General features: G+C 38.5%; 2 protein-coding genes across 8 annotated transcripts; one reads left to right on the forward strand and one right to left on the reverse strand.

The window, feature by feature from the left end:
* Window positions 1–327: 327 nt before the first annotated feature.
* Window positions 328–17,811, forward strand: LOC133818259 (cytochrome P450 97B2, chloroplastic). Of its 3 annotated transcripts, none has more exons than XM_062251022.1 (14): window positions 328–834; window positions 11,854–12,034; window positions 12,164–12,271; window positions 12,362–12,446; window positions 13,125–13,363; window positions 14,224–14,397; window positions 15,009–15,056; window positions 15,185–15,244; window positions 15,914–16,000; window positions 16,151–16,239; window positions 16,792–16,883; window positions 17,028–17,089; window positions 17,210–17,359; window positions 17,449–17,811. In XM_062251022.1, exons 1-14 carry the CDS (start codon window positions 686–688, stop codon window positions 17,674–17,676), a joined length of 1,752 nt encoding a protein of 583 aa, XP_062107006.1. In that variant the 5' UTR covers window positions 328–685; the 3' UTR covers window positions 17,677–17,811. The 3 variants fall into 3 exon arrangements, with proteins under 3 accessions (XP_062107006.1, XP_062107007.1, XP_062107008.1); XM_062251023.1 differs by lacking the exon at window positions 328–834 and adding an exon at window positions 3,209–3,243; XM_062251024.1 differs by lacking the exon at window positions 328–834 and adding an exon at window positions 11,551–11,572.
* A 436-nt stretch (window positions 17,812–18,247) lies between these two features.
* On the reverse strand, window positions 18,248–22,604 carry LOC133818258 (protein FAR1-RELATED SEQUENCE 2-like). Of its 5 annotated transcripts, XM_062251018.1 has the most exons (10): window positions 22,334–22,604; window positions 22,066–22,158; window positions 19,696–21,849; window positions 19,547–19,600; window positions 19,380–19,448; window positions 19,206–19,268; window positions 19,067–19,129; window positions 18,873–18,938; window positions 18,714–18,776; window positions 18,248–18,527 (listed from the first exon to the last, which is right to left on the reverse strand). In XM_062251018.1, the coding sequence occupies exons 3-10, from the start codon at window positions 21,832–21,834 to the stop codon at window positions 18,450–18,452; spliced, it is 2,595 nt and encodes an 864-aa protein (XP_062107002.1). In that variant the 5' UTR covers window positions 21,835–21,849; window positions 22,066–22,158; window positions 22,334–22,604; the 3' UTR covers window positions 18,248–18,449. The 5 variants fall into 5 exon arrangements, with proteins under 5 accessions (XP_062107002.1, XP_062107003.1, XP_062107004.1 ...); XM_062251019.1 differs by lacking the exon at window positions 22,066–22,158 and having other exon boundaries at window positions 22,428–22,604; XM_062251020.1 differs by lacking the exon at window positions 22,066–22,158 and having other exon boundaries at window positions 22,413–22,604.
* Between the last annotated feature and the right edge of the window lie 205 nt (window positions 22,605–22,809).

Genomic DNA, 22,809 nt, shown 5'->3' on the forward strand with positions numbered 1-22,809 from the left:
AAATTAGACTTAAATATAACATTTTAGGCTATATATTTACTTTTACCTACTTAATAATTAAGTGCAACCTTTCGATCTAAATTTTCTAAATAATAATAATAAAACTATAGTTCACATTTCTCCAAGAAACTCACGTGAACACAGATGAAACAAGTCAAAAGTTCAAGTAATGAGGTGAATATAGAAACAGAGGGCACATCTAAATTGGCTTCTAAAGGTTGTCTAGTTAAGCAGATGAGATTTATTCACTTAAATAATACAATTATATCAAAAGAGAAAGCAACGTCAATATTAGAATACAATAAACCTTCCACTCCCTCAAAATCTTGGAAGCCAAATAAAATGCTACTTTTGTGATGGGTTATTATTGCCTTATCTCCGGACATACTTTGTGCTTTTGGGTAGGTTAGGCTTCTTGAATCTTGGTCAGTGGTCAGTGGTCAGTGGTCGGTGGGCAGAGCATAAACATTTCATTTTTGGTTATCTTAGTACATGTTTGACATGAAGTTTATGAACAATAAAGATGCCAATAGTCTCTCATCCAATCCAATCCAAATGAATATACAACTTTAGTAGTTCTTTTTTTCCATTTATGTCTGTCATTTTCCATTTTATTTAAAGCATCATTACTTCAGAATTTTTAGGTGGTCTGAACTGAACCAACTACTCAAAAATCTCAGTGGCCATGGGTGCTGCTGCTACTGCTTCTCTCTCCTATCTCTCTCCCCTAACTGTCATGAATGTCAACCTTATTCACAGAAGTGATTTGGGTTCTTTTCACTCTTCAACTGCCACTAATCTTCAACAAATCAGACCCAAGAGCTATCGTATCAGGTATTTTTCTCTTCTTTTCATTTCTTTCTCAATTATTTCCTCACTCGGTGGGTAGGGTACTAAGAACTTGGTGGACATTTAAGATAAGCTTTTATGAGATACCCAGATGACAAATATGGCCTTTTCAATGGATGTTTTCTCTCTTTTTGGTTGCCACTGAATTATCCGATAGTATTATATCTTAGGAAGCTGAAGCTCTAATGTAAACTAAAATTGTAATGGGTGTTCGAAACCTTCACTCGTTTGTTGTTCTATTGGCAGCCAAAAACATAATTGAGAAAAGAATGAGGAAGAAAGCTAATTGCTTTTAAAGCTTAGCTCATGATTTTTCTTTCTCACCATCTTTATTCATATTTGAAACATAACCTAAACAGTTTAGAAAATTAAAAAAATCTGCTAGAAAACTTGTTCCAGCTCAATTGGAGACTGGTTCTCTGTATTGTATATATCGCTGATAGGATGAACCTGCAATTCAAGTGACAAATAACCCAGAAACAGAATAGAAAATGCAATAACAGAGTGGAAAAAATGGATGAGCCTTGATTGTATTGATAGCTAGGAAATTCGAGAGCCTAGTTCTCTCCCAAACAGGTTACAATTTTCTACTTACTTCCTACCTCTCCCCATCCCTGCTGGATTAGAATATACCCCTAACAGTTTCTTACTGTGCACCCTCTCCTAGACAGTCCTTTCTCTTATAACTAACTGTCTAAAGTCTCATTCCCCTACATCAGCAACACGTGTACCCTTTATACCCTTCCTACTGTAGACATAAGTCAATGGAGGCCTAACAATACCGTCCCCTCGAAGTTGCACCTTGTCCTCAAGGTGAAAATCTGGAAACTGCTCCTGTATGACGCCAAAATCTTCCCACGTAGCTTCGAATTCTGGCAGATTTTTCCACTTGATCAACGCTTGTGGGGCTGTCTTGTACGTTCCTGGCCGTATCTCCAACACCTCTTCGGGTTCTAACATCCATTCCATATCAGCTTTCAAACCTGGGGGAAGTGGGGTGGCTGTTTGAGTTGGTCCCAACGCTGCTCGCAGTAATGATACATGAAAAACAGGATGTATCGCTGCTTCAGGAGGCAGTTTCAGCTTATAAGCTGCCTGGCCGATTTTCTCTAGCACCTGAAATGGCCCAAAAAATCTGGGAGCCAGCTTCTCATTCATTCTTTTGGCTACTGTTCGCTGACGGTATGGCCGCATCTTCACATATACAAAGTCCCCCACGCTGAACTGAACATCCCTTCGCTTCTTATCGGCTTGAAATTTCATTTTCTGCTGAGCCCGCTGCAAGTTCTCCTTTAACAACACCAGAATATCATCCCGCTCTTTCAGATTCTGCTCCACTGCGGAAACGGGCGTGCGGTACTGCTCAAGTGGAATGATTGGAGGAGGATCACGGTGGTAAACAGCTTTGAATGGTGTCATACCGATCGAGATATGAAAGGTGGTGTTATACCAATATTCCGCCCAAGGAATCCATTTAGACCACTTGCTGGGTTTGGAACTCACAAAGCAGCGAAGATATGTCTCCAAACACCTATTAACGACCTCCGTTTGGCCGTCCGATTGTGGGTGATAGGCTGTGCTGCGATTCAATGAAGTCCCTTGTAACTTGAAGAGCTCCTTCCAAAATAGGCTGAGAAAAATCTTGTCCCGATCCGACACAATAGATCTAGGAATACCATGTAATTTAACTATCTCCCTGACAAAAATGGTAGCAACTGTAGCTGCTGTAAATGGATGCCTCAATGGTATAAAATGCCCATACTTACTCAATCTGTCCACTACAACAAAAATGGAGTCAAATCCATTCGAAATGGGTAGTCCCTCAATGAAATCCATTGAGATATCCTCCCAAATCTGGTCTGGAACCGGCAATGGCTGGAGTAAACCTGCTGGAGATTGCGCGGTATATTTTTGCTGCTGACAAACACTACATTCTGTTACGAACTTATGAATATCTCTGCGCATTCCTGGCCAGTATAGATGCTCTGCGACTCGCTGAAATGTGCGAAAAATGCCTGAATGACCGCCCAAATTGCTGCTGTGGTACTCTTGTAGAATGATTGGAATGAATGGCGATGTTGCTGGAATTACCAAACGCCCTTTAAACTTGAGACAGCCCTGTGATAAAGTGTACCCGCCCCCATCTTTGCCCTCGTCCAGCTCCTGTAATACTTTGGACAGCGTCGGATCCGAAGAAATATGAGCTTGTAAATCTGGAATAGATATAATATTAGGAGCTGAAATGGCCAGCAACACCGGTTCTTCATGCATTCGCGAAAGCGCATCAGCTGCCTTGTTATCACGCCCCGGTCTATATACTATCTCAAAGTCATAACCCAATATTTTCGTCAGCCATTTTTGATGCTCAGTCGCCATGAATCTCTGCTCCAACAGGTATTTCAAACTCCTTTGATCTGTCTTCACAATAAACTTCCTGCCTAGTAAATATGGTCTCCACTTTTGAATGGCTAACACAATAGCCATTAACTCCCGCTCATAGACAGATTTTGTGCGCCCCCTTGCCGAAAGTATTTGGCTGAAAAAAGCTACTGGTCTGTTCTTTTGCATTAAAACAGCCCCCAAACCCGTCCCAGAAGCATCGGCTTCAACTATAAAAGGGGCAGAAAAATCAGGAAGAGCTAATACTGGCACTGTACACATTCTCTCTTTTAGCTGTTCAAACGCTTCTTGAGCCTCTGCATTCCAGCCAAACGCATCCTTTTTGAGCTGATCCGTAAGTGGTCTAGCTATACTTCCATATCCTTGCACGAATTTCCTGTAATATCCTGTTAGGCCAAGAAACCCACGCAAGCTTTTGATGTTCTTAGGGGTCGGCCAGCTGGCCATTGCTTCCAACTTTGCTGGATCTGCTGCCACTCCCTGTTCAGAAATAATGTGCCCCAAATACTCCACTTGTGACTGTCCGAACAAACACTTTTTTGCATTAACATAAAGTTGCTGCCCCTGTAATTTTTGTAAAACCAGCTCCAAATGCTTTACGTGCTCCTCCAAAGACCGGCTGTAAATCAAAATATCGTCAAAAAATACAAGTACAAATTTACGCAAAAATTCTCTAAACACCTCATTCATCAATCCTTGGAAAGTGGCTGGGGCGTTTGTCAGTCCAAATGGCATTACAAGGAATTCGTAGTGGCCCTCGTGAGTGCGGAAAGCTGTTTTTTGTACATCTTGAGCAGCCATACGAATTTGATGGTAACCGGACCTCAAATCCAACTTAGTGAATATTCGGGCTCCATGTAACTCATCCAATAATTCATCTATCACTGGTATTGGAAATTTGTCAGCCACCGTTTCTCTGTTGAGTGCCCTGTAATCGACACAAAACCTCCAACTCCCATCTTTCTTTCGAACTAGTAAAACCGGGCTGGAAAATGGACTTGCACTTGGGCGTATTATTCCAGCGTTCAGCATCTCTGTCACGAGCTTTTCAATCTCATCTTTTTGTACCTGTGCGTAGCGGTATGGCCTTACCGAAACTGCCCCTACTCCCTCCTTCAGCGTAATGGTGTGCTCCTTGGGTCGCGATGGTGGCAGGCCTTGTGGCACAGAAAAAACAGGCTGATATTTTTGCAAAATCTGGGCAACTTCAGTCGGGATCTTCGCTGAATTTGTCTCTGACATCGCTGCCAGCGAGTATAAGTGCACCCAAAAACCACCACCCTCCTGTTCGACGGTATGAATCATAGCCTTCAGCGATATTGGTGATTTACAGAGGCTTGGGTCTCCTTGTAGAGTAATCCAAGACCCCGCTACTTCAAACTTCATGACGAGCGTCTTCCAATTAACATGCATATTACCCAAAGTCTCTAACCACTTAATGCCGAGTATTACATCCGCACCGCCCAATTCAAGTGGTAAGAAATCTGTTACTACCCGCAATGGCCCAAGGTCCAACTCAACTTGAGCACAAATGCCCTCTGCCCTTACTTTGCCACCGGTGCCCAGTAATATTCCGTAACATGATGTGGGTGTGATGGGTATCGCTGCTGCCGAAACGATTTCCGTCGAAAGAAAGTTGTGCGTCGCCCCACTATCGATTAATACTGTCACCGTTCGCTGTCCAATACGCCCCGCTAGTTTCATGGTGTGCGCCGATGAGATCCCCACCAACGAATTGAGAGATAGTGTTGCAAGAGTTTCATCCGATCCCCCTGCCTCCTCTGATTCTGGCGAAGATGGTGGTGTTTCCCCCATGACTGTTTCGTCTTCGTCATCAACTGTGAGCAAAATCTGGAGTGATTTTTGGTCACACTCATGGCCCCTGTGGAATTTCTTGTCACATTTGAAACATACCCCTCGGGCCTTCTTCTCCTGGTATTCTGCTTCAGATAGGCGGCGCACAGGCGGCAGCTTCCCCGACTTAGCCACGCTGGGTACGGTGGTCGGCGACAGGGGCGGTTTGAAGGGTGTCGATGGGGGGTGGAAACTCGATCCCGAACGACTCACATGGGACATCGGCATGGGTCGGCCAGAACTGATTGGGCCCCAACTGGAAGTGGGCCTAGAAGGGTGCGATCTAGGGCTCGGACCCGAAGCCCAGAACTGGTGGCCTTCTTCCACCCTTTGTGCAGTCTCCATGATGTTAGCCAATCCTAAAGGCTGTAGAATATGCAGAGCACCTCTAATGTCATCTCTCAACCCTTTCACAAAGCTTCCTTCCAAAATATGTTCAGGTACGTCTGGAACTCTGGATGCTAATGCTTCCCACTTCAGCCTATATTCTCTGACAGTAGAAGTTTGAACCAGTGACATAAATTCTTCGGAAACGGAACCGATAGGGGCGGAGCGAAATCGCATTAACAGTCTTTCCTTAAGGGTCGCCCATGACGTAATCGGCCGCCTTTGGTGTTCCCATTGAAACCACGTCAACGCATCACCTTCCAAACCCACTATGGCCGCCTCAAGCATAACCGGTTCCGACATACGACTTAGCAGAAAATAGCGTTCCACTTTATAAATCCACCCTTCCGGATTCTCTCCAGCAAAAAGTGGTAACTCCATTCGGGGAGGCCTATAGTCTTGACTGTGTTCCAGACCTGTATATGCAGAATCGGCCTGGCTGACTGCTTGTGGTGGCTGTTCAGATTGCCTCGAGTGCGATGGACTTGGATGAGGCATCGGAGAATGAGTAGTCGGTAGCTGGTGCGATTCGCCCTCAACTGCGCGCCTTTGACGATCAATGGTGGTCGCTGTCCCCTCCACTGTCGCCTTCCCTGCTACTTGCATCAGCTGAGCTAAGTGAGTAACTAGATAGTCCATCTTCTTCTCAATCGCAGGTAGCCTTTGAATTTCTGTTTTCAGCAAGTCGATTTCCCTGGGTAATTGCTGAAAATCAGATCTAACCTCTGTGAGCCCTTTCTGAAATTCTGATTGCACTGCTTCCAGCTTGTCCTCCCACATCTCATTCGGATTGTCAGCCTTCTTAGGTCCCATCTGGATCTAATCTCTGATACCAATTTGATAGGATGAACCTGCAATTCAAGTGACAAATAACCCAGAAACAGAATAGAAAATGCAATAACAGAGTGGAAAAAATGGATGAGCCTTGATTGTATTGATAGCTAGGAAATTCGAGAGCCTAGTTCTCTCCCAAACAGGTTACAATTTTCTACTTACTTCCTACCTCTCCCCATCCCTGCTGGATTAGAATATACCCCTAACAGTTTCTTACTGTGCACCCTCTCCTAGACAGTCCTTTCTCTTATAACTAACTGTCTAAAGTCTCATTCCCCTACATCAGCAACACGTGTACCCTTTATACCCTTCCTACTGTAGACATAAGTCAATGGAGGCCTAACAATCGCCTCAATAAAACAGTATACACAAGGAATAGCATATTCACAAGCTGCCACTTAGCTGGTTTGTTACAAAAGGAATGATGCACAGGTTACAATATAACAGCCTGGCATATAACAGAGTCTAGAACAATCTATACATAATGACTTGGCTAATTGTGTATTAGGTAGCTAATGAAGCTATTCTATTCTTTAACTCCGCCCCTCAAGCGAAAGGGTGATGGTGTCACTCCGAGCTTGTCAACAAGAAATCTGAACCTGGTGTGGCTGAGTCCTTTTGTCAAGCAATCTGCTATTTGGTCATGAGAAGGCACGTAGCGTATCTCCAATTGTTTCTGCATGACTTTGTCTCTAATGAAGTGTACATCAATTTCTATATGCTTGGTTCTAGCATGATAGAATGGATTGGATGCTAAGGCACTGGCTCCCATATTGTCACACCAGATAATTGGCACAGATGGAAATTTAAATCTCATTTCATGCAGCAGTTCTTGAAGCCAGGAAAGTTCAGCTCCTAGTTGTGCCAATGCTCTATATTCAGATTCAGTACTCGACCTTGCTACAACTGTCTGTTTCTTTGATGACCAAGATATTAGAGTTTCATCAAGGAATACACAGTAGCCTCCCATTGATCTTCTGTCATCTGGACAATATGCCCAGTCAGCATCTGAAAAACTTGTCAATGTTAGTTGATGACTTGGTGAGACATGTAGACCATGATGCATTGTCCCCTTCAAATATCCTAGAACTCTCTTAACTGCGCTCCAGTGAACTGTTGTGGGTGCCTTGAGAAACTGACTCAGCTTATTGACTGAAAAGGATATGTCTGGTCTGGTATGATTTAGATATTGTAATGCCCCGATGACACTTCTATAAGTTGTGGGATTTTCAAGCAAGACTCCTTCATGAATGGACAACGGCCTACCAGCTGTCATGGGTGTAGGGCATGGCTTGATGTTAGCCATATTCACCTTTTGAAGCAACTTAGATATATAACGCCCTTGAGAGAGATAGAAACTAGTATCATCTCGATGAACTTCTATTCCCAGGAAATAATGGAGAGGTCCCAAGTCTTTTAATGTGAACTCAGCATTTAGTTTATCAATAAACTTCCTCACCTCATCTGATTTGTTTCCTGTCACTATTATGTCATCCACATAGATAAGGACAATGATCACATACTCAACTGTTTTTAGCATAAACAGTGAAGTATTTGCCTTGGACCCTTCAAACTTCCAATCCAGTAAAGTTTTCTTTAGTCTATCATACCATGATCTTGGAGCTTGTCTTAGCCCATAGATTTCCTTCTTTAGTTTGCATACATGGTGAGGTTTTGTTGAGTCTTCAAAACCTTGAGGCTGAAGCATATATACATCTTCTTCTATAGTTCCATTTAAGAATGCATTATTGATGTCAAGTTGTCTGACATCCAAACCTTGACTTGTTGCAATGGTTAGCACCACTCTTACTGACGATGCTTTGATTACGCGGCTAAAAGTCTCATTGAAGTCTACTCCTGGTCTTTGATGAAACTCCTTGGCCACTAACCTCGCTTTATAGCGCTGAAATGAGCCATCTGAGTTATATTTTCTCTTGAATACCCATTTTCTTCCCACTATATTGTAGTTATCGGATGATGGAACTAACTCCCATGTGTCATTTCCTTTAAGTGCCATAAACTCTTCCTTCATTGCTGTCTTCCAGCCTTCATGTTCTAAAGCTTCAGCTGCGGAAAAAGGTTCTGTCTGTGATTCTTCAAGCTGAACACTGCTTGTGTATGCATTTGGCTTAAATATTCCAGCTTTTGATCTAGTGACCATGTGATGCTCATTATGTTAGTTGATGTTGCTGGCTTGAGTTGTAGATTGATCCTCATAATCTGTATGTGGTAACTGAATTTCTTCTGATGTTCCAAAGCCTTCATTAGATGATGATGTTCGACCTCTAATGCATCCTTCTTCTAGAGACATATCAGGTACAACCGCTATAGGTGTGCCTGTAGAGCTGTTTAAGATGCTTTCTTGTCTCATAGATTCAGCAGTTGACATTGGGTCTCCTTGATCATCTTGAGGAGACATTTGACTGAATGGTGCACAACCTGTTGTTGGCTGTATGTTTCAGGTAGTGTAAACCATGACTGAGGTATTGACATTTCCACTTCTCTTTCTGCTGCATAATTATTTAGAAAACCTGCCATGAAAGGAAATTCATTTTCATTAAATATTACATTCCTGGAAATATATATTCGCCCATAAGGGCTGAGGCATTTGTATCATTTGTAAGCTTCATTGTACCCCAAGTTTACACATTTGATAGTGCGAAAACTGAACTTGTGTGGCTGGTATGCTCGAAGGCAGGGAAAGCAAGCAGCTCCAAAGACCTTTAGCTCTTTGTAGTCAGGCATCTTGTTATTTAAGACCTCAAATGGTGACTTTCCTTGCAGCATAGGTGTTGGCATTCTGTTAATCAAGTAGGTTGCTATTTGGAATGCATCTGTCCAATATTTCAGAGGCATGTGTGCTTGAGCGAGTAGTGTCAGCCCAGTTTCGACAATATGCCGATGTTTTCTCTCTGCTCGTCCATTCTGTGCTGAAGTGTGTGGGCATGGATGTTGGAACTCAATACCATTGCTATGAAGTAACTCAGTGAATGCCTGAAATTCTCCTCCCATGTCAGACCTTAGTGTCTTGATTTTCTTGCTAAAACGATTCTCGACTAAAGCCTTGAACTGTATAAAGGATGTTAAGGCATTAGATTTAGATTTTAAAGGAAAGAACCAGAAATGCTTGTTGTAATCATCAAGAAAATGGATGTAATATCTCGAGTTTGTGTGTGAGGTAATAGGGGCTGGTCCCCAAAGGTCAGTGTGAATTAAATCTAGCACTGCAGTAGCTCTACTCATTGAAATCTTAAAGGGCAAAGAGTGGGATTTCCCATATTGACAAGCATCACAAAATTGAAGATTCTCATTCATTCCAGTTTTTACATTAGACATTTTCAAAATCTGTTTCAGTTGATTAATAGAAGGATGTCCTAGTTTCCTATGCCAAACATCAACTATTGACCCATTCAAAACCCCCTTATTTGGCTTTTCCTTTGTTACAACACTAGAGAATAGCATTCCTTTAGCTGTTGTTTGAGTTGAACTTGACTGAGGTAGAAGAGTGGTGTCCAGCCGATACAATCCATCTTTAAGTTCCCCTCGAAGTACCACTGTCCCTGTTGCTCGATCCTTCACACAACATGAGTCACAAAAGAATTCAACAGAGACATTATTATCAGCTGTTAACTTGGATACACTTATCAAGTTTTTAGTAATCTACAACACATATAACAGATCATTTAATATCAATGATGCACGAGAATCAGTTTTTAGAGCACTAGTACCAATATGAGAAATATGCAACTGATGACCATCCCCAATAGTATTCTTTTCCTTACCACCATAATCAATTTTTCCAATCATCTTATCTCCTTCTGAGGTCAGGTGATTACTTGCACCACTATCGGCATACCAGCTTTCATCATTGAGCACTTCTGGTGTTGCAATCATAGCTGTTAATAGCTTGTCTTGGTTGTGCTCCTTGCCTTGTTGCTGACCCATAAATGACTCATCGTAGCGACTGTAACAGTGGGTTGCTAAGTGACCATATCTTCCACAGATTTGACAAGTCGGTTTGGAGCCATTTCCACGACCACCTATGCCTCTAAAGAGATTGCCACCACCTCGTGAATGCCCCGAGTAGTTGGAGTGACCTCGACCAAATGAAGCATTTGGGTAGGATCGTTGGGACCCAAAGTTGTTCAAGGGTTTTTGAGCAAAGTTCATAGATGGTCCACCTAGCGAGGCTTGTTTGGGAGTAGAACCAGTGTTGTTGAGTCGATCCAGCCTGCTATCAAACCTGAGAAGTAAATTCTGCAGCTCTTACCAAGTGATGTTGGGTCTTGCCTCAATCTGTACAATGGTTGGCAAGTAATCTGTACTATCCAGCCCAGACAAAATGTTAGCAACCAGATAATGTTCAGGATATGGGTCTCCTGCCATCGCAAGAGTGTCAACCCACATTCTCTTTTGTCTCAGGTAATCAACCATGCTCACTGAGCCCTTTTTGGTGATCTGAAGTTTGCTCCGAAGTTCATCAGTGTTTGCCTGAGAGTAAGTTCCATACGGCTGCTCTAGAGCAGTCCAGAGAGCTTGGGAGGTCTTCGATCCCATTAGTTCTGAGGCGATTGCTTCAGTCATTGAGCCATAAAGCCACCCCATCAAGAGCTGGTCATGCACTAACCATGTTTCATAGTCAGGATTCAAGGTTATAGGTATATTAGGAGCTTTGGTAGATGCTGAGTTCAAAAATTCTGGAGGGCACGGTTTTAGACCATTGATGTACCCTTCCAGTCGATGCCCACGGATGATGGTGGTCACCATCGTTTTCCATAGTGGGTAGTTATTTCTGTCGAGCTTCATCACAAACGGGTGGTTCAATGTGCTGAAAGGGGTTGCTGCTGGAATCGGATTCGTTGCAATAGTCAGCATCAATGCCGTCGATGGAGGTGGGGCTGTTGCAGAGGTGGGAGTCTCCGGTGTGGGCGTTGCTCCAATGCTTTCCATCGTCTGTGGAGCTGAGGTTGAGTCCGCCATGGCGTGTGCCTAACAATTGCTCTGATACCAAGTTTAGAAAATAAAAAAAATCTGTTAGAAAACTTGTTCCAGCTCAATTGGAGATCGGTTCTCTGTATTGTATATATGGCCTCAATAAAACAGTATACAAAAGGAATAGCATATTCACAAGCTGCCACGTAGCTGGTTTGTTACAAAAGGAATGATGCACAAGTTACAATATAACAGCCTGGCATATAACAGAGTCTAGAACAATCTATACATAATGACTTGGCTAATTGTGTTTTAGGTAGCTAATGAAGCTATTCTATTCTTTACAAAAGAAGCAATATAAAAAAGAAAGAAGGAGCTTTTAGATCATGCTAAAATAAATTTATAGATAACATGAATGAAAAATGAATCACTGTGATTTGAGTTTTGGACTATTATTGGCAAGAGTAAGTGTAACATTGTATCCTTGCTGCAATAGGAAATAAAACCCAGTAATCATGAGCATCATCCTCAATCTCTGCCCACGATTGATAACAAAGAACGTAAATCTAAACTGTTGCTAATACTTGTGAAATGCAGATGTCAATCAACCAGTACAGATGAAGTGAAAACAAAAAGAAATTTTCTAGATAATGCAAGCAACCTTCTTACCAATTTGTTAAGTGGGGGAAGCTTAGGGTCCATGCCTATAGCTGAAGGTGCTGTTACAGATTTGTTTGACAGACCTCTCTTCTTTTCTCTGTATGATTGGTTCTTAGAGGTATTCACCCTCAATCGAAGTGATAATTTTTGTTACTTTCATTTTGGCAAAAAATTCACCCCCTTTGAATCCAATAGCATGTATACTTGTGGATTCCTTATGCTCTTTGAAATTTGTCTACTCTGGCAGCATGGGGCAGTGTATAAGCTTGCTTTTGGACCAAAAGCCTTTGTTGTAGTCTCAGATCCTGTTGTAGCAAGGCATATTCTTCGAGAAAATGCATTTTCATTTGACAAGGTCAATTTATTTTTTATTTTTAGTTTTATATTTTTTGCCAATAAATTTTTTCTTCTAGCAATATTTTGCCCTTTCTTTTTATGTTAGTAGGGAGTTCTTGCTGATATACTAGAACCTATAATGGGAAAAGGACTTATACCTGCTGACCTTGACACGTGGAAATTGAGGAGAAGAGGTGAGCAAGTAAACATGTAAAGTTTAAATTTTTGCTCCCAAGTTTAAGAAGTGCAACTCTATGCTAGCTTTTGAACTAATATTGAGTCATTTCCAACATGGTCTTGGATTTTTCATCAGCTATAAGAATAATATTATTTGGTCATTTAAAAGTAAAGAAAGCTGTCATTTGTTCTGGCACTTTGACTCTCTTCTCCTTTGTTAGATGTCCTATTGTTCTAGTTGTTGACGGAATAAATTTGTGCATAAAAGAGAATGGTCCAAAAATGATGTCCCATAAAAAACACATTTCACCAACTTATGTATGCATTATTATGAGACTCAGAAGCATGTAGCCAAATTTTTAATCGACAAGTGTCATAGACTCATAAGGGGTCTGCGTAATCAGACAATATGGATAGACATGGGTGGAGAGTTGGGCAATGGCAAAAAACTAATTCTTGTTTGTTCTTTTTAATGATTAATGATAGACTATAATCTAACAGTAAGATTGTGTCTGGCCATCACTATAATCTGATAATAGAGGTTTTTTCTCAAGTTAGTACTGAATGCTTAATTTATTAGTTATAACATTCAACAAATATGTCAATGGAAAACAGACAAGTAAATTATTATTTTAATTTGTTTAGGCTAATTCTTTCACTTGATATATATGTATGTATTATTTATTTCTTTGCAGTTATTGCTCCTGGATTCCATTCCTTGTACCTGGAAACTATGGTCAAAGTATTTACTTCTTGTTCAGAAAGAACAATATTGAAAATCGATAAGCTCCTAGAAAGAGAGAACTTGCAAGGTGGACAAACAATTGAGCTGGATCTTGAAGCAGAGTTCTCAAATTTAGCTCTTGATATTATTGGGCTTGGTGTTTTTAACTATGACTTTGGCTCTGTCACTAAAGAATCGCCTGTGATTAAGGTTAGATTAAACAGTTTTCACTTTGCAGTAGTCCGTTTTGGTTTTAGGCATATTTTGACATACCATATTTGCACACTTTTTTACTTAGTTAATTGTGGTTGCGTTGGTTTATCATATTATAGATTTTTGAACAGGATTTATGTATTTTCTGCTTGGTTGTATTTCTCTTTGGACTATGTGATCTGATTGTGTGGTATATATTGTACTTCGGAGAATGACCAAAGATTGCATTTCCATTCCCACATTCCTGCTACTTTTTGTTTTGGTACAGCACTTCCTGATTCGTGTTTCAGATGTGCTATAGATTGTCAACACCAATGTGTTCCAATAAATAATTATAGAAAACATTTATGCAGTTTCGCTAAGCTGCTTTTGCTTATAGCTAAAAGTATAAAGATAAGTAAAAGCTGGGACTTATTTTTTTCTGTTTGGATATATACAAATTTTTTTAATGAAAATTTCTTTTCAATGTGTTTGGATATCAATAAAAAAAAATCTTTTATGAATAAATTAGGAATTATGAAAATTATTCTAATTTAGAAAATAGCTCTCCCAAAATGACTTTTGAATTAAAAAAATACTTTTTATTTTTTATCCAAACACTTAGCCAAACTGGGCCATTATTAGAAAGATATGTTGTAAGGTCTTATTCCTTGGTGTAGTACAAGAAGTGAAAAGAAGATATTGATTTGCTGATATAATAAAATTTGAAGAATTAACTACTTCAATCTTACAAAATTTTAACCTAATCATGGACATGATTGTACTGTCATCTACATTTCAATTTTTAAAAAAAATAAAAAAAATTTGCAATATTTCTAAGCCATATTGCATGTTAAATTTTTACAGTTTTATCGCAGGCAGTGTATGGTACCCTTTTTGAAGCAGAACACAGATCAACCTTTTATATTCCATATTGGAAAGTTCCCTTCATGAAATGGATAGTCCCCAGGCAACGGAAGTTCCAGAAGGACCTAAAGGTCATCAATGAGTGTCTTGATGGACTCATCAGAAATGCAAAGGACACGAGGCAGGTTAGATACTATATATGCTGTATAATGGAGGCACCAATCATAAATGTGTTTGGATGCAATCATATTTACATGATATTGTAAGCTTTTAGTATGATATGATGTTAGTTTTCTAGTAGAAAGAATGTGAGAGATAGTGCTTCTCCAAGCTAGGCAAATGTATGGAAAGTTGGTATGTCAGTCAAAGGATTTTACTTAAATTGGTGCGCATAATACATGATTGAGAAACTGAAGCAATTTATATCTTTAGGGTACCAACTAATAGATGTGGAAATCATTAGAACCTGATCAATGTTGACAATAAAAACATGTATACACCACATATGATTAGAACCATTTCAATATAGTATCAAACTCTAATAAAGCTTGGCAGGTTTGAGCACCTGCAAAGATCTCAAGATTGCTACAGTTTTCTGGTGCATTAGTTTTACATGTTCTGCAACAGATATAGTTTCCCATTTTGATTCAGCATGAGTTTCTTATGTGTTGTACTATAGTTTTTTTGTCAATGTCAAAACATTTAAGTTGCTACTTGTAGCATATGCTGCCTCTAGAGGACTAACCAAATTATCTACTAAACAATACGTAGAACTTGATCATGCATTCAATTTCAGGAAACAGATGTTGAAAAATTGCAACAAAGGGACTACTCAAATCTGAAGGTTGGTGAATAGTTTTAATTAATACATAATTATAATTTAAAATTTACTTGTTTATGTAAAAATAAGATATTATGTAATTCGAGCATTATAAGTCTTATAATTACAGCCTTATAACTTAAAGTTTGCAGGATGCAAGTCTTCTGCGTTTCTTAGTTGATATGCGGGGAGCTGATGTCGATGACCGTCAGGTAAACCAATCATAAATCTTAGTTTATGCATCTCTAAGATTTCTAGACAAAATTTGCCCAAATTGATTCAATACAATCTTAAAGCATGGTTAAGTGGCCCGTGCTTGCCAAAGAAAAGAAAAGAAAACAACATATTATATATAACAACAATTATATAATATACAAAGTAGTAATTTTGAGATATGGAAAATCAGGGATAAATGAATAGTTTGGATTGAAATTGTAAAATTCTCACATTCACTTATCGGTATTTGAATTTTTTTAATTTATACTATTACTAGACACTAATTATACTAGCTGCATTTTCTGAATCAACCTCAGTGTGAATTGGATGAATAATGTCTAGAATAGTATGATACGAATCCGTTGAATACCTCTAGTCGAAATATATATTTAGTTGCTATTGGTTTTTCTGCTAAATTAGTTAGGTAATATAAGCTTATTTATTTTTTTGTTCCTTTCACTTTTTCTTTTTTCTCCATTCTCTATCATATACTTGATTTTTATTTCACAATCATCGTGTTGTGGGATCACTGTGCATGTATTTATTTGTGGGTTCCTGGGAAATTCTTTAGATAGGTTGGACTGGCTATGGTCAGCTTATTTTGGGGATGTTAAGGAGCATTTTACTAGTTAAATTTTACTTATAACCTTCAATTTTTCTGACAGTTACGGGATGACCTGATGACTATGCTTATTGCTGGCCATGAAACAACAGCTGCTGTTCTTACTTGGGCTGTTTTCCTGCTCGCTCAAGTATGATTATCCATGTCTAGCTTATAATATTAAAATATGTGTTAGACACATCATGAAGTTATGTGAAAGTTCTTCTTTGGCTTCTTGCTAATAACTGTCATACTTTCTCATTGCATAAACATACTAATCCAAATTACTTATCTACCGCAGAATCCATCAAAAATGAAAAAGGCGCAAAAGGAGATCGATTCAGTACTTGGACAGGATGAGCCAACATTTGAATCCGTTAAAAAATTGGAGTATGCCTCTATGCTTATTATATCTGAATTTATTTATTCATTTATACAGAAGAATTCTGTCAAAAATATGATAATTCAAAATTTCAAATGAGGAAAAGAAGAGCTCTAAATCTCCCCAAAAATCTAGCTAAATCAACAATGATTCATATTCAAACTCAAGTGATTAAAATCAATTCAGTAGAACATCAATGTGATAGTGTAATCTTAGACACTTTATTTACAATTTGATAGTGTTACATTATGTTCCAAATAGATCTAGAAGAGTTTTTTCTGTTATTTTTGCTCTACCATGCTTTGTAAAGTTCCAAATTTTCCATTGTTCTTCTACTAAGCATTGGTTAATAACGATTAAACTTTTATTTTATGGCTGTTGTCTATATACTTGGCGTTGGAGATTAGGAATGTTGAATTTAAAAATTATGCTTTTCAATTGGAGTTGATTCTCTTTCATCTCAAATGGAACCTCATAATAATGACGTGACCATGGCTTTATTTTCAGATAGCATGCTCATGATAGACACTGATTATTTGATGATTTATTTTTCATTTCAGCTACATTAGACTAATTGTTGTAGAATCTCTTCGATTATATCCTGAACCGCCTTTGCTTATTAGACGCTCCCTCAAATCAGATAAATTGCCAGGTTTTTACACTAAATCTTCTGAGATATGATACAGTTAAAGGATCCCAGAAGAACTATGTATAATGTATTCCTTGTAATACCTGAGGTTTTTTGTTTTTATTTACTTATTGAAAAAAAAAATGAAATTCAAATCGATATGTGCAGGAGGGTTCAATGGTAACAAAGACGGTTATGCAATCCCTCCTGGAACTGATATATTTATATCTGTGAGTGGAACACAATTGTTCTCTTCTCTCTATTCATTTCTTGTTATGTTGGCACTCATGACACTATTCATGTTTCTACTTTTCATCTTTTTAAACAGAAATTTAAAATTGTCTACACAGGTGTATAATCTTCATAGATCTCCCTATTTTTGGGACCGTGCTAATGAATTTGAACCAGAGAGGTTCTTAGTGGAAAAAAAGAATGAAGATGTTGAAGGATGGGATGGTTTTGACCCATCTCGAAGCCCTGGAGCATTGTACCCAAATGAGGTTATTCATTCATGCTCCTTGCATTCTTTCTGAAGCTTTTATTCAATTTCTGACTCATTAAGTAACAAATTTGTTGTATCAATTACCAGATTATATCTGATTTTGCCTTCTTACCCTTTGGTGGAGGACCAAGAAAATGCGTCGGAGACCAATTTGCGCTCATGGAGGCAACCGTGGCGTTGGCTATGTTGTTACAGAAGTTTGATGTGGAACTGAAGGGGTCTCCTGAATCTGTGGAATTGGTTACCGGCGCGACCATCCATACCAAGAATGGTTTGTGGTGCAAGTTGAGGAAGAGATCTCATGTGACGTCATAGAACATAAGTTGTATTGTATCCCATGTTTATTTTCATTGTTACCTGCCAATTATTACCGTTTTGGAACATGGGTGGAAATAATTCTAGCAAGTTTTTGAAGAGCAATATATAATAAAATCACTCGATTCACCGTCACCCTCCACAAAGCTAAAGTACTAAACAAATCACTGTCACATCAAATTGTTATGAAGCAGATTAATTTGGGCACCATACTCGTGTTCACTAATTAACCAATTGTAATTTAAGGTCAGAAATGGCTTTACCATCGTCATCCTTGCTGGAAGGAGGTGAGCCTGAAAAGGAGTGCTTTACAATCCTTTAAAGATGAGAAAGTGTAATGATGAGCATTCATTGAGGATGATGTATTATGTTCAGTTGTGCACCTAATACTTGGAGGCACATGATGGTTCCCTAAAATGTATACGAGTTATGTCTTAAGTGCTTTTACAAAGAATATTTGGACTCTCATCCAAAAGTGCAGGTCAATTTGTAGAAAGAAAGATGTTCTATTTTTCATTTTCTTTTTGTAATGTGTATCCACTTCCCATGACAAAAATAAAGAGGAAGAAAGTACAGGATTTTTTTTGGTTGGAATCTCTTTATAGATTACTGTGTGATTGTCTCACTGGAAAATAGTGACAGTCTGCTGTACACTTTGGTCGGAATGTACAATCAAATCATAATAAAAGAGCATATAAAAGATGACCTCTTTTCATCGAGGATGTTCTAAAATCTCCTCATGTGTCTTTACTCTGAAATGATAAAAGCTCAAACTACCGGGACAGATGCTTATCCGGTTGGTGTTTTGGTGCAATGTTCTGATATTGTGAGGAGCCCACAGATTGTTCCTGCTGCCAAACAGTAATCACTTAATAATCCTCTACAAAAGAGTAGGGATATCTGGCTCTCAGAAGCAAAGAGTCTCTTCTCCACAAGATGCCAGCTACATGAGAAGCCAAAATATCTCTCTCTCTCTCTCTATATATATATATATATATATATTTATGAAAAAAGAGGAAAACCATATAAATGCTCACCACATCTTGCAGATTTTCCTGAATGTCAAAACAACCATGCACAGTGGGCACCCTAAAACCAAGCTGAAAGAAACAATCGTCCAAATTTGAATCTTTAATTAGTGACTACATTAAACCATATGATATAGAGTAGAATGTGCTAGCATCCAAATGCAGTACCAGTCCTTGCATACACTGTTGGTTTCCATAGTGCACAGCACGTGTTGGCACGGAATGCAACTGTCCCTGGAGGAAATGCAGGACATTAATGTATCAGAACCAAGGATAGTTTGAGATATTTAAGAAATCATCAAGGTGAGGGTGGTAGCCCAATACACACATAAGGTGTAAAGTGTAAATAACAAATATCGTACCAACAAGCCCTGTTGATGGGTATAGAAACCGTCATGGACAGTGGAAATTGATTCAAATTGCCCCTACAGCAAGTACAAACAATGTTGGAGTGGATTATTAAATAAATATCATTCAAGGTCAAAAATTCCAATTCCTTACTACTCCGTGGATACTGTGCCGATTATAGAAGCCATCAACATCTTGAGCTCCAGAATCAAGTTCCTAGAGAAAAACATGATCGCATCTATGAAACAACAAAAATGAAATCAAAACTGTAGGAGCTTTTAAGTTGAACTTTTGCAATATCTTAGGACAATATAGGATGATCCATACCACCACTTGTATCTCCTGTTGAGGGATATAACAGTTGTCAAGGTTGTCAGCTCTGGGACGCATGTGCTCCTACATAAATAAATCAATTATGGAGTGTACAACATAGCATTTGAAGCAGTTCTTGTTAGATGAGCAAGATATTCTGAATTAAGAAAAACAAAACAAACCATCCGAGGGTCACTGTCTTGCATCCTAGTAGTTACCCCTGACTCAGATTCTCCCTAAAGTACATACAAAATCCACTTCAGAGAATATCAATCAGAACAGCTATAGAAAAGTAACGGGATCTACATTTAAGTATCAACACTAAACTGACCTTTCTTTTCTTGTACATTTTCTTCTTCTTAAATGATTTTCCAGTAATGGAACCATGATTCTCTACAGCATCAACAAAACTATGAACATTTGACATGCTAGGTCCCAAACTACTTTGGACAGAGCTGTTGACATCCACACAATGTTTCAGTACTTCCTCTAATGCCTGAATGGCAATATGGTAAGCTTCTGAAGATAAAGATCCTTCTTCGCCCAGTTTAGTGGCTAATTTACACAGATCATTGAATCGTTGCAACCGTAAATTCCTCCTTGGTAATTCAGAAACAGTATGCTTGACCTTCGCATCTTTTGTCCATCGCTTCAGAATGTAATGTGATGGAATAACCGAAACTTCTGACATTTGAAGGACAAGTAAGGCATGTCTACAAAGAAATCCTTTGTATTCAAAAGATCGACACAAACAAGATATTTGAAACTCTTCCTCATTCCAAGCCACAAGAAAGTTCTGGCGTTCTTTAGAATCATCAACCTGGTAGATTATGGCTGCTTCAGTTTCTCCTTCTTTCTGCAGATGACAAGAAACTACTCCCAAAACCTCTAACTGAAATTTTTTGAATATTGCATCTGTATAAGTTAATGACGTCTGTTTCTCAAAATTTGAAAGAGATCTTAATGTGCGTTGCTTGTGTTGAGTTTCAAAATCTGCATTTGCTTCCATGACATATATGTCTTCCAATATTTTTTTATACAGCTCAATTAACTCCTTAACTGTGGTTACTGGGGAAAGGTACCCGTCAAAGAATGAGCATAAGCTTTCAGATCGCACATTCGTAGACATTCCAGCTAAAAACAAATCCTTCATGTAAGTTGGTACCCAGCTTTTACGATCTTCATATAATGACTGTATCCATACATCCTCTCTTAGGTCAAATCTTTCAACCATCTTCCACCATTTCATTTCGAATTGTTCATCAGTCCAAGATCTATGGATGCATTCGTGGAAATTTTCTATAAATTTTTCCTTTTGATTCATTTCACAAGACAAATTCCCAGGTATCCTTCCCAGGACATGCCATAAGCAAAAACAATGTCGTGCATCAGGAAATACATCAGCTGCAGCTTCTTTCAAAAAATTATCTTGATCACTAATAATTACTCTAGGAGCTAATCCACCTACTGCTTTAAGCCATGTTCGCATCAACCAAACAAAAGCTGGTGTAGTCTCTTCTCCAATCAATGCACAGCCAAGCAAAAAATACTGGCAATGGTGATTAACTCCAACAATTGGAACAAAAGGTATCTTATATTTATTTGCGACATAAAATGTATCAAAGAAGACAACATCGCAAAAACTACTATACTCATTTCTACCTTTTGCATCAACCCATAATACACTTTTCAGACGTTTTTCATGATCCAAATCTATGGAGTAGAAGAAGTCATGACTCTCCTCCTGCTTATGCATAAAAAAATCAAGCATTAGCTGTATATCTTCATCTTCTAAAGCCAATTGCAAACCTTTCTTTTGATAAGCAGCAACAATAGATTGTTTACTCTTTCTATTGATAGCATAATAAAAGTCATCTGGATAAATCTCATGGTTATGCTCCTTCATAAAACTATGTATGATCCATTTACCATCTCCTTTTCTCTTAATATGCATGCCGGCCTTGCAGTCTGTTTTTATACATGGTCTTGGATTGACAGAAGTACCAGACTCGCGCTTGTTGCCAAATCTAGAGCATGCAACCTTTATATCAATAAATTTTCCAGACTTTTTTGAGCGCCGGCTGGCCTTAATTGTGATACCAAATCCCACGAAACGAGCATACTCTCTATAAAAAGAATATGCTTCCTCTTTTGATTCAAACTCCAAACCATTGCAGGGCTCACAAGTGGACCCTTTGTTGACAACATCCACCCCAACAGTGTTGAAATCCACTGGATCTTGATAGCTGGAAATATTTTGGTCAGCATTTGATTCATGATCTTCCTCGTCACATTCACTAAATCCTGGAGAATCTACAGGTTCTTCCTCAATATCAATTCCAACTGTGTTATCTACAACATCAGCCCTTGAATTTGATCCAATGTCTAATTTATCCTGCTCACACGAAGGCAGTTCAAGATCTATCTCCATAGGAAAAAAAGAACTATCTTGTTCAACTGAAAAAGTCATTTGATTCCATTTTACCTGGACCAAAAAGAAATTAAAAATACTGGGTGTTATTTTAACCACATAATAATCAAGCGTGAGATTCCAATTATTTAATACTTGCTATTGAACCTGGAGGCAGTAACTAACTACATAAAACGACTTTCTATTGAAGAAACTCCAAAAGAGATGTCACAGTGTGTTTCGTGAATTGGGGGTTATATCAAACAAAATATTTAAGAACAACAAAAATACCAAATGCCCAGAAAAAGAGAAGAGCTAAAACTAGCAGTGCCATTATTGATTGAAGTCAATCCTTTCAGAGTTGCAGCTTTTATTGAATGAACACTGAAACAAAACTATCTATTAGAATTTAGACTTGTCACCAATGTCAGTAATCACTATAGAGCAAATTTGAACCCAGGTAGGCATAAAATCACGTAATGTTCCTAATGAGCAATAAATCAAAAGAACTTATCCTGGTAGCTAAGAAAACGTGAAAAAATGGAAAATTTGAGCTCACTTTTTATGGTTAATGGCAGAGCATCTGTGCTCATGGGTTCAGTAAAAAGTTCGAAAATCCAAGGATTAAGGGAGGATACATTTGCGAGACTCACTGAAATAGATGTATGTACGTAGTTTGATTTGATGGGCTTATCTCGCAGTGTTTCCAAGTAACCAAACAAAGAATTAAAATTGAATGGGATCACGGAGAAGAAGTGAGTACACGCAGTCACACTTGATCTTCAAAGTCCGCCATCACCCGTCTGCCCGAATAAATTTGAGGTTTCTATTAAAAATATATATATATATATATATATATATATATATATAGGCTGCTATTTATTAAAAAAAATTGAATTTTTTAACCACAAAAATAAAAATATATTTTTGTTTATCGTTTTTTCATTTTTATAAATAAAAATGTGTTTTGATAACTATTTTTTATTTTTTATTTTGAAAAATAAAATAAAATAGGTTAGGTAATTTTTATTATTT

Source organism: Humulus lupulus, chromosome 2 (genome assembly GCF_963169125.1).
Source record: "Humulus lupulus chromosome 2, drHumLupu1.1, whole genome shotgun sequence".
Taxonomy (NCBI): Eukaryota; Viridiplantae; Streptophyta; class Magnoliopsida; order Rosales; family Cannabaceae; genus Humulus; species Humulus lupulus.

What these genes read in the sequence shown, in the direction of transcription:
- LOC133818259 (XM_062251022.1), top strand. Translation starts at nt 686, where the DNA reads ATGGGTGCTGCTGCTACTGCTTCTCTCTCCTATCTCTCTCCCCTAACT. An exon ending in AAGAATCGCCTGTGATTAAG is followed by an intron (nt 13,364 to 14,223) that starts GTTAGATTAAAC and finishes GTTTTATCGCAG; the next exon opens with GCAGTGTATGGTACCCTTTT. An exon ending in GGGACTACTCAAATCTGAAG is followed by an intron (nt 15,057 to 15,184) that starts GTTGGTGAATAG and finishes TAAAGTTTGCAG; the next exon opens with GATGCAAGTCTTCTGCGTTT.
- LOC133818258 (XM_062251019.1), bottom strand. Translation starts at nt 21,834, where the DNA reads ATGACTTTTTCAGTTGAACAAGATAGTTCTTTTTTTCCTATGGAGATA. An exon ending in AAGACAGTGACCCTCGGATG is followed by an intron (nt 19,449 to 19,546) that starts GTTTGTTTTGTT and finishes TTATTTATGTAG; the next exon opens with GAGCACATGCGTCCCAGAGC. An exon ending in AACAGTGTATGCAAGGACTG is followed by an intron (nt 18,777 to 18,872) that starts GTACTGCATTTG and finishes TGTTTCTTTCAG; the next exon opens with CTTGGTTTTAGGGTGCCCAC.